Here is a 12,073-nt window from a genome sequence, read left to right as displayed (position 1 = left end):
ATTTAACAACTAATTAATTTTCAATAACAAAAACTAATTAATAATAAAAATTAATACCAATTAAAAATTAACAGTAAATTAATTATCAATACACAAAAAGTATTTTTAATATGTAATTAATTACAATTACATTACTTCCCACCCTATTCCCCTATAAACCCACATCCCACTACAGAAAATACAATGATACAATTATCATAATTATCAAATATTTAATTAATACAAAATAATTACCAATTAATAAAAATTAATTGCCAATTAATAGAAATGAATTACCAATTAAAAATTGATTAACAATAAATTTAAAATCAATACCAATAAATGAAAAAAATGATTTACTTAATTACAATTAAATTACTTCCCACCCTATTCCCCTATAAACCCACAACCCGCTACAGAAAATACATTTAGAAAATTAACATAATTAACAATTAATCAATTAATACAAATTAATTTATCAATTAATAAAAATTAATTACCAATTAAAAAATAACAATAAATTCAAAATGAATACCAATAAATAAATAAAAATATTTAATTAATTACAATTAAATTACTTCCCACCCTATTCCCCTATAAACCCACAACCCGCTACAGAACTAAAAAGCAAAATTTAATTAAAAATTGATAATAATTGCTAAAAAGTAATATTTAATTTAATATAATTAAATTACTTCCCACCCTATTCCCCTATAAACCCACAACCCGCTACAGAATTAAATTACGCAAAAATTAAATAACATAAAATTCATTACTTAAAATACATTAAACATACATTACAAAAATTAATATACACTTTTCACACATATTCTAACATACAAAACACTTTTAAAAAATTGATATTATTAAAAAATCGATATATTTAATGCCTATATTGTATACTTCGATATTTTGACTCCTATATTTTGAAAATCGATATTACTTACCTTAAATTCGATATTTTTAACCATTATATTGTGTCCATTCGATATTTTGTCCATTCTATATTTTTACTTCGATATTATGTCCATTCTATATTTTGGAATCGATATTATGACTGTTTACCGCCTGGCAGCATGGCTCCTGAAGTCATCCAGTATGGACACTTGCAGTTGAATCCTGACTGTATGCACATTCTTAAGGAGGCAAAACGGCCTTCTACAAGGAAATCCTATGGATTTAAGTGGAAACGATTTTACCTGTGGTGTGAGAGTAAGGGGTTTGATCCTATCCATGGTCAGGAACAGGTGATTTGCCCTACCTCTTACATTTAGCAAGATCTGGTCTTCAATTTAATTCTATTAAAGTCCATCTTGCTGCGATCACAGCCTACAGAAAGTCACCTTCTCAGGTCTCCTTCTTTAGGATGCCTGCAGTAAAGGATTTTCTGGAAGGTTTGAGAAAGGTGTATCCGCCAGTCAGGTCTCCTTCTCCACCGTGGGAGCTTAATGTGGTGTTAACTAAGTTAATGGGTGCTCCTTTTGAACCTATACATAAGTCTTCCTTGCAACACTTAACTTGGAAAGTAGCGTTCCTGGTGGCTATTACTTCTGCTCGAAGAGTGAGCGAGATTCAGGCTCTGTGTTGCAAAGAACCATTTACTGTGTACATTCTAATAGAGTGGTACTCAGGACGTTTCCTGCTTTTCTGCCCAAGGTTGTGTCAGATTTTCATATTAATCATGCAATAACCTTGCGTACCTTTTTTCCAAATCCTGCTGCTCCTGCTGAAAGGGCTCTTCATTCCTTAGATCTGAAGAGAGTCCTTAAGTTTTATTTAGATAGAACAAAGGCCCACATGCATCAATGTTCCCGTTTGCGAATTCTTAATTGCGAAAATTAAGGAATCGCAATTAAGAATTTGCAACCTGCTATGCATGAAGAAATCGCAATTAATTTTGCGATTTCTTAATTTTCCTTAATTGCGATTCACAATTTGCGAATCACAATTAAGGAATCCCTTTCCATTGATTCCTATAGGAATGAATGTGAAGGCATTCTCATTTTGCGGTTCGCAATTAAGGAATCGCAAAATGAGAATGCAATTTCAAGGGTGCAGGGGGGGTCCAAAGGACCCCCCCCCTGCACCCCTGAAATGTACCTTTAAGTACATTTTTCACACACACATGCCCCAAGGGCATGTGTGTGTGTAAAATGAAATATTTTTCAAAGTTTTCGCAAATTACCATGAAGGTTAACTTCATGGTAATTTACCTCTACCTATTTGCGAATTCGCAATTTAAAAAAAATGATGCATTGCATTTAAGAAATCGCAAAATTGCAATTTCTTAAATGCAAACGCAATTTAAGAAATCGCAAATAAATTGCAATTTCTTAAATTGCGAAAAAAGCAAAAAGCTTGATACATCCCAAAAAAGGGATTTGCATTCGCAAATGGCCGAATTTTGCGATTCGGACCGTTTGCGAATGCAAAAACCCTTGATGCATGGGCCCCAAAGACTTTGAGACAATCAGACCGTTTGTTCATTAACTATGGTCCTGTGAATACAAGCTCTGCAGCATCTAAGAGGTCCATTGCTAGATGGATTGTTTCTTGTATCCTTCTAACTTATCAGTTGTCAAATAGATCTTTGTCAGGAAGACCAAAGGCACATTCTACAAGAGGGAAAGTTTCTACCATAGCTCTCCTTAGAAATGTTTCTATGGCAGAAATTTGTGAGGCGTTCAGTGCATACTTTTACTCGCCATTATTGCCTTGACTCAGACACACAGGCAGATGCACAAGTTGGGCAAGCATCTCTTCGAAATGTATTTGCTAATTCTAGCTGAGATCTGTGTGTTACAGCTATTGTTGTTATTTTCTCTGTTCGCCCGCGTTTTGTGGGTATGAGCTTGCTACTTTATTCAGTGCTTATGACTATTAATGAGTAGCTTACCTGTAATCCTAGTTCTCTTCCAGGGGTGTACTCATTAAAGTCATAAGCACCCTCCCGCCTCCCCGGGCGAGCAGTAGCTTTATGGTTTTTTGAATATGGTAATATTGTATTTCTAGATGCAGATTCCTGCTAAGTTTACTGTACCGTACAAAAGAACTGACCTAACTGTCACCTGTGGTGCATGATGGGAACAGAGTTCCCCTGGAGGCCTTCAAGGCAAAGTGTTCAGATTCTCTGAGGCCTTAAAGGCGAGGTGTCAGTCTGATTTTCTGTACAGGAATAGTTTTTCTGTATGCAGCCTTCTTAGGCTAATTGCCTTTTGTTGGACTTGGCCCTTATGGCAGGTTCACCCCTAATCTTTTTGCTTTTAGTATGTGATCTGTGGTAGTGATTTTTGGGTCTCTGCGCACTTTTTCCCTGTGTCCCAGAGTAAAGTGCGTGCGTGTAGTGAGGCTGGCCTGCCCTCCCATAGGAATGCATGGGGAATGTGTGTGTCCCTGGTAGTTCCTGATGCGTGGGGAGTGCAGGCTTGAGTTTGGTATTTATTTATGAGCGAACTCGTGAGAGTGAATGCTGCGCGATGGTATGTGCGGCTTGTATGTGTCTAGTGGGGAAGTGCCACTTCTAGACATTGATGTTTGTGTACAGTGAGGGAGCTGAAGCGTGATTGGCTGGAGCTGGCTGGCAAGCCTGGCTCCAGGAAGTCCGGATGGGTCTGCCCAGTGGTGAGTGGGGAGATCAGCATGAGTGATGTGAGGGAGGGCTGCATCTGGTTCCTGAATGGGGATGGACTTTCCCCACACAATGCTGTCTCCGCCCCCTGTGGTGCGTCTAACGACCCTAGCCTCCCCAGTGAATGAAAGGGGTGGTTGAGCCATCAAGGGTGCTCCAAAACCAGCTGCGACTGGTTTCTCCCCCACCCTGCACCTCCAAACAAAGGATTTAGTAGTATAAGAAGGGGCTGTGTCCCCTTACAATTTGTTCTCTGTTCTGTTCCAGGATCCTGAGGGGGCTGCTGCTGTTGCTGGGGCCTGGAGGACCGCCACTTGGATTGCCTCCCTGCCTGGAGACCCAGTGAGCTGGCTCTGGGCCCAGCCTTGCCCCCCTGCCTGCCTACAGACTCTTGCTGGACTTTTTGGTGCCCTTAGCGCTGGGAGCGCTTTCCTTTCCCTGCTAGCGCTAAGGAGCGCTTTACTCTTCCTTTAGCGCTGGGAGCGCTTTATTATGTCCTTCAGCGCTGGGGAGCGCTGTGATCTCCCACCTAGCGCTGAGAGCGCTCTATTTCACTTATAGTGCTAGGAGCGCTTCATTTTTGGCCCCAGCGCTCAATAGCGCCTTTACTTTTGCCTAGCGGCTGCCCATGCCGCATTTGCCCCGCGTCCTTGCCGCCCGTGTGCTGATATTTACAGGAGGGAGCCTACCCCTCTTCAACCCCGCATCACCGCCGCTGGCCCGGAAGGCTGTCCTCTTGCCGCCTCGCAGCTCCCCTGACGTCAGGCACCCGCTGCGCTGGGATTGGTCCCAGCCGCAGGCGCCGCCTGGCAACCAAAGGGGTTCGACCGGCGACGGAGCAGGAAGTGAGGCTCCCTCGAGGGAGCGTGCCCGGTGTCCGGCAGCAGTTGCGGAATCCAGGCGGAGGGGGCCCGAGGCACATTTCCGGTGCCTGCCCCCTCCGTGGTGAGAGGAGACGCGCAGCTCTCCAGAGGCCGCCCAGGAGACCGACCGAGTCCCGCCGACCGGTGAGTGTAGTCCGGTGTTGTTGTTGGGAGGGGGCGTCGGGGCACAGTGCTGGTGCCCGTGCCCGCCCCCCCCTTTGGGTGCGATCTCCCTGAGGTGCCTTGTGAATCCCGAGTCTCCCGAGCAGAGGCTCCAACGCGAAGGCGCCTTTTTGTTTATTAAGAGCTGGTCAAGGCTCAGGTGGCATATCTTTGCGTTCGAGCCCCCGAGCGGGGCTCCTACGTTGCTGGGGGCATTTGTTCTTCGAGCCCTGAGAGGCTCTTGGGCCCCAGTTGTTCTTTGAGCCCCGAGAGGCTCCAGCCACAGTTGTTTTGCGAGCCCAGAGAGGCTCGAGGTGCCATTACTTCACAGAGCCCAGCGAGGCTCTTGAGGGACAGTCAGTTGGTTAGAGCCCCGAGGCTCCCACACTGTGTTTCGCCCCACCATTGTTCTTGAGGCTGCGCAGCCTACCCTGACATTTGGACTCAGGGCATTTTAGCCCTTGCAAGGCTAGTTGGCCTGAGGGACAGTTCTAGTGTTGTGCCATGTGCACCTTGCGCAATTTTTGTTTATTACCTTTGCTTAAAGTGACCTGCTTAGGTGATTGTTTATGTTTCTTCCCCTTTGCTAAAAGTGACCTGCTTAGAGGATTGTTATTTTTTTATTACCTTTGCTAAATGTGACTTGCTTAGGTGAATGTTTTATGTTTCTTCCCCTTTGCTAAAAGTGACCTGCTTAGAGGATTGTTATTTTTTTATTACTTTTGCTAAAAGTGACCTGCTTAGGTGATTGTTTTATGTTTTATTACCTTTGCTAAAAGTGATCTGCTTAGGTGATTGTTTTATGTTTCTTCCCCTTTGCTAAAAGTGACCTGCTTAGAGGATTGTTTATGTTTTATTTCCTTTGCTAAATGTGACTTGCTTAGGTGATTGTTTTATGTTCCTATAGGTCCTGAGAATAAGGTCCTAGTTCCCTGCGTGATTTTCCTACAGTGGTTAGGGTTGCGTAGGAGGTATTTACCCTTTACCAGTAATTCCTGGTTGTGTGCTACATTTACTAGTTTTAATGCTACAGTCATTATATGTTTATGTGCTAAGTGTTATACCTACAAGTGCTAAGTCTAAAACTGCATACCCCTGGCAGTGGTCCAGGTGGCCCTGTCCTGTACATAATCCCTTGTAAATTCTGCCCGTGCCTGTTGGCACATTGTAAAGTGTGTGTTTTATCTAATGTGTTTTTATTATAATACAAAGGCTATTTTTGATATAACCTTGTGTGGATTTTCCTTTGTGGTGGGCCTTGGGTGTTGTTGCTGAGGGTGAGTGCGCAAACACTTAACTCACATCGCCTCCAAGTTTAGCCTTGCTGCTCGCGTCACGTTACCTAGAGGGTGAGCAGGGGTTATCTTGGTGTGTAACTCCCTTGTCCTGACTTAGAAATGGTGATCCCTGACTGACTTTGGCGTGAGCCTTGGCCAGCCAGGGGTCCCGTCTCTAACACCTTTTATTACAAATTCTTTGATGAAAATAAAAAGTTTTTTGCTGATTATGGAATGCTTTTGAGGCTCATGCCTTTTTATTGCATTGTTTATATGGTTTATTTTCATACTGCAGAAAATATGTAATTATGGCTCTATTAGCCTATGGGTTATGTTGGTCTGCATTTTATTGGTTATACATATATATGTGTATAATTTATTTAGTACTATGTACTATTATTATATATATATTTTATTATATGTTCCGGGTTCCCGCTCATGGGCGGAGATTATTCAGTGCTTATGACTTTAATGAGTATATCCCTGGAAGAGAACTAGGATTACAGGTAAGTAACTAATCCTTACCGTGCCTAGGCTCATTTTGGCTGGCTGCATCCAGTTCTGTACATGAAACACTTGGAGATAGAACACGGGCCGGCACACCCCCTTCCACTGAGTTCAATGATTGAAAAAGCTTCCCACCATAGCCATCCTGAAATTAACTCAGTGGTAAGCACACGACTAGCTAAAGATGGGTTTCTCCAAAAACTGGCATGGGTGGGGAGGATTTCTCTGTACTTGACACCATTACATTCCTTCTATTCCTGGCATTATATAAGGAGTACTACCTGTCTTTTCCTCAGGAACCCTTTTCCTGTAAAATACTAATGATGCTTATTACTACCCAATCTAGTAAGTTAATAGAGAACGGGCAACAGGCTGTAATCCACAATGCAAGTTGAGTCTCTAGTTGTGGTGCCCAATGTTAGGGCACAATAGGAAGCGGGCCAGGGGAGTGTGATCCTAGACAATGAATGGTTGTACTGCTGTGGCCAAATTGGTAATCTAGCCCTCTAATGGCCAGTGGTGTCCGCTCCATTTTAAATTCATACATCATATCTACCACACCCCAATGAAACTGTTCATAACATATTCATGGCTGACTCTCACTTTGCAAGAGGTTGCATGCCAGGTGCTAACTTTATTCCTCTTGCTTGGTCCTGCCCGCTGATAAGTCAATACTAGTGTGGGGTGTTCCAAACCCTCTCTGACATGATGGGAGAGGCCATGGTGCTGTCTCCAGAGATGGCCCTATTGGGATGCACCATTAACACCCCATGTAGTTAGTGTATAGTGGTTTACCTGCATAGCTCTAGTGACTTAACCTTGGGGAAGGAACAGGATCCATGCTGTGCAAACCTGGCTAAAAGATCTTTTATACTGCCATAACCAGTTGAAATCCTACTACTCCACACTTCCACAGGCCAGCACAGACCCATGACTATCTTAGGCCTGCTTCAGGCATACTTGTTAACATACGAGCAATCACGCCCTGAACTAGCAGGGTGGCCGAGGATAACTCATGATGGGGTGCTGGCCTGATGTGGGCAACCCTGATTACCGATAACAGTGTATTTTTCTGTTAGACTATTTGTGATGAATAACTCACACTTTGGGCTGCTCATTTCCACACCACTATCAATAGGTTGTGTCTAGTGGTTTGGGACACTGATTGTAAAATAAAATTCTGTGGGTCATAATTATTGTCCTTGGAGAAATTGTGGGCTGCATGTATGTACATAGAAGTTTTTAAAACTTTGTAAAACAGTTGAAAAAGAATATATGTGCCCTTCGCCGAACTGTCGCCTTCTGCAGTCCCTGGACATCTTTTAGCCAGTATCACTCATGGAGGATAGTAGTTATGCATGATGTTATGGCCTAGGGTGTCTGCAGGTTTCAGTTTGGCCTTCTATTTCTTCATTACTTTATAGTCTTTTAGAAATATTGCCTTTCTGCAGTTAGGCGTTTTCATGATCTCAGAGCATGAGTGACAATGGCAGTGTTCTAAGCCACTGATTTGACTTATTTGCAGACAGTTGTGTAACATTCCAAATTATGATTTGGCGTCAGTATACACAAGAGGACCTGAGTTGTGGGCGAATACAGATGGTTGTTGTTCAAAGAATTGGTACAACTCCACATATCGTCATCATATCAAGATTGTGATGAAGAAAAGGGACTAAGTGATAACGCACCAATTACATGTTAAGGACCAGCATGGTTGCCCGTTAACCTGACATGACACACTCTCGTAATAGAAAGACTTTGATAAGGTTAAAGACTCAGTGCAATGAAAATTAACCATAAGTATTCAGATTTAAATAGGAATTTATTTATCCTTATTCCAGGGACTGGACCAATGAGATATCGAGGTTTACCTGCAAATCAAACTCTGCACATTGCGCCTTCCCTGAATGTAAAGTTGATTGACTTTTACAAATGAATATCTGCTAAGATTATGTTACAAGTTATAGTGAACTCAGTGAGATAAATCGCAACACAATTTAATTTGTTCTTTTCACATTTTTCCAAAAATGCAGTTGACGAAACTTACCGCAAAAAATGAGCTCTTGTCCTACCATGTGAGTATTTATTTGCATTTTAACATAATATTTAGTCTGTGAGGGTAGAATTAAAGTTGGAACTGTGTCTTAGTCGCCTTTACACTGGTGGTACTTTCGTGGCATTGCCAACCTATCACTTCCATCTGTGTAATATGATAACAGCTTCTGAAGTAAAAGTCTTCTCATCCAGAGCCTGGCCTCTGTAAAATATTCTGGTGTACTCTATAATGTTCAATATTTTGAAGTGTGTTTGTTTCTCTTTTAATTCCTAATTATCACTCCTATCCCAACTCCTTCTTTCCTCTCATTGGACAGTACAGGAGCAATTGCATAACCCTTACAAAACAAGCCTTAAGACATTTAATCATGTAGGCATGGTATAATCAAGAGCTTTAGTGTGTTTTTATCATTGTTTCAAATTAGTAGTGTATCCTTTCGGAGTGGGGCTTTTTATTGGTCTTAGCCATACAACAATACTCAGTATGTAGGATGGTGTTGAAACCACTTGAAACTTTCAAACAGAAAATAATGGCCCATAGGAATGAATGGGAATTGCATGTGCAATTTGCGAGTGGAATTTCAAGGGTGCAAGGGTGTTAAAAGGATATCCTGATACACCCCTGAAATTGCCATGTGACCACATGTTGTGCACACAAATGCCACAAGGGCATGCGAGTGTGTAACATGGAACTTTGAAAAATGCACTTTAGTGCATTCTTCAAAGTTTTCGTAAATTCCCATCAACTTTAAATTTCTGGTAATTTGCGATCCCTAATTGCGAAATCGCACTTCAAAATTGCATCATGCAGTGCATTTAGGAATCGCAATTTGCGAGTCCCTAAATACATTTGCAATTTAAGTAATCGCAAATTTTGCGATTACTTAAATTGCAAATGCATCTCAAATGCAAAAATACCTGTTGCAAAGGGGCAGATTCTGCCAATCTACCCTTTTGCGACCGGTATTTAGAAGGTTGCATGTGCTCCTTCGTTTTTTTCGTAGGGGTGTGCAAACTGTTTATAATTTCTGTTTGCGTAGTAAGACTAAATTTCACAAACATTTTATCTGGCTTTTGTGTGCAATTGTTCGGCAAAAAGTGCATCTTTGTTTTGATTTCTTTTGAACCAAAATATACCTCAAAAAGCAAAAGTGCAGCGAACTGCATCTGCTTGCATTGTGTCTGTCTGCATTGTTCCTTTGCTCCCATGATAGGACTGTACAGCCAAATGGCCCCCAATTACACCATGTGGTGTAATGGCTTAATTTTGCCCAAAAGAAATGTTTAATGCCAGGAATTAGACACAGGCATAATTGAAATCCCACTTGGGCTTAATTTCTACGATTATAGAATATACTTTTAAAATTCACAGCATAAGAAGGGCTATTGATACATATCTAGGATTGGCCGAAAGTGGCCCACATGGCATGGAGTCACTTAGCAGTTGAAAGGTCATAATTAAAAACATATGTATGAAGCACTGGCAATTCAGAAATATAATGATGAATAGTGGTAAATGCCATATAAAAAAGAACCCATTTTAACAACAAATAAACATACCTGAGATACACAAGCTTTCTCATTCTCAACAGTCTGTTTCCAGGTTAAGTAATGTTGGCAGTGGGAAGTTGGTTTGAGATGGGTAGGGATTCCGCAGTCCACATTTTTTTACCTGTATCGACGTTGAATCATTTCTATTAGTGCATATAAAGGTGAAGCTAGAATTATATTGTGAGAGCTTTGTTGATATTTGTGCTTGGAATAGTGCAATACAATAAGTCGGATTGAAGTTCATTGTGAAAGTTCTGCAAATTTCTCAATTCAAGTAGAATAGAGTATGATGGAAATCAGGACAGATGTATGTGAGGGTTCGACTGAAGACTGGGTACGCAAACACCTTTACATGGGGTAGGGCTAGACCGAGTTGTATCGTGAGAACTCTTCGAATGTATTTGAGGTGTGATGCTAAACACACTTTTTTCAGTGGTAAACTTAAAAACAGCTGTTCACCCCATTATTCACTTTGGATTCTGGACAAACCATACAATGAAGAGCATTGCTTGTGCACCACAGTTTAAGGGCCAGATGTACAACCCTTTTTTGAGGCTGCAAACAGGCGATCCTCCCATTTGCGACCGCAAAAAAGGGTAATGGCATGTACATATGCAATTTTGCTAGTCACTGGCCCGCAAAATCGCATTCACAACTTCCTCTATTTGGAAGGGGCATCCCTTCCTAATAGCGAGTCACCATGCCATGTACAATTATTTTGTGACCACATTTGCGTCCGCTAAACGCTCACAGTTTACCACCTACTTCAAGTAGGTAGTAAACCAATCGCAAACAGGACGGGCTCCAGAGAGGACCCCTTCCCATTTGTATGTGAGAAAATTGGTCCGAAGGACCACTGCCTGCCCTTAAAAAAATGAAACTGAAAAGTTTCATTTTTCTTTTTAAATGCAGCCCGTTTTCCTTTAAGGAAAAAGGGGCTGCATTAAAAAACAAGCATTGGCATAGCCAATAGGTCTCGCTTTTGGGACCTTATAAGTATTTAGTTATGCAGCACAATATCCTTGGTGCAATAACATCAACTGTTGCATGGCTAAAAACTTACCAGGTCCCAAAGGTGAGACCTATTGGCTATGCCAATGCTTGTTCATAGTGCAGTGTTGAGGATAATTCAACCATTCTCCACCTACAAAGATACCAAAAGTAAGGAAATATAAACAGAACCTTGGGGAATAAACATTTTCATGCTTTAGGAGATTTATTTTCTGCGCAAGTGTATCTTGATGCACAAGGGGCAGAAAAAGAGCCAGGTGAGCTTTGGTAGGCGGTAGAGCAGTGTTTCCCAAACTGTGGTCCGCGGACCCCTAGGGGTCTGTGACACATTCCCAGGGGGTCCTCAGGCAGCAGTTTTAAAAGCACTGCAAATTCCCGAGTATAATTAGAAGTTTTCGGGCAACAATAAAAGTGTCAAGATAACACCAGTGATTAATGTTCCTGCTGGATAGACATGATTCTCTTCCAGGGGATCCTCATCAATAGTCATAAGCATTAGAATATTCCCGCCCATGCGCGGGACCCCGGAAACACTATATTATATGTGCCCCACATATATATACTCATATATATATATATACATATATATATATAAAAACAAGCAATTGCAGCCAAAATAACCATAGAGCTGGATTATGCTGTAAAGAATTTCCACCATACATGAAACATATGCATTAGGAACATGAAAAACAACATCAAAGATTGTTTTGAAACTGTTTTAATGCTGAAAAAACAGTAGAAATTCTTATTATATCCTGAAAGCATAGAAAGCTCCCAGGCTGCATTGCAAACACACAGTCTAAAAGACTGAAAAGCTAACCTGTAGCTGTATGCTACAAAAAACTGACACCATGCCTTTAACGCACTCATTTTTTAAAATTTTTTTTTTGAAGACGTTTATTATTGTTCAAGAAAGAATTGCAGTACAAATAGCAAAGCCTACAACCCTGCGGGCCGGCTGCAATAGGTCATTGGGCCATTGGGGCAGATGTGTACTGTAGTAGGCGCCCTGTGTTGTTTTTCTCGCCTTCCGTTGTGCT

The 12,073-nt window shown here is 41.5% G+C and overlaps 1 protein-coding gene across 1 annotated transcript in view; it reads left to right on the top strand.

Annotated features, from left to right (window-relative positions):
• Positions 1-12,073, top strand: part of LOC144773827 (uncharacterized) — a 1,242,163-nt gene that overhangs the window by 467,187 nt on the left and 762,903 nt on the right. The window contains exon 4 of the mRNA XM_078658922.1: positions 8,450-8,491. Coding sequence (XP_078515048.1) covers positions 8,450-8,491 — 42 coding nt within the window. The remainder of the gene's footprint in view (positions 1-8,449; positions 8,492-12,073) is intronic.

Source organism: Lissotriton helveticus, chromosome 8 (genome assembly GCF_964261635.1).
Source record: "Lissotriton helveticus chromosome 8, aLisHel1.1, whole genome shotgun sequence".
NCBI classification, from domain to species: Eukaryota; Metazoa; Chordata; class Amphibia; order Caudata; family Salamandridae; genus Lissotriton; species Lissotriton helveticus.
The sequence above is the reverse complement of the archived record's forward strand: the minus strand, read 5'-3'. Positions and strand labels throughout refer to the sequence as shown.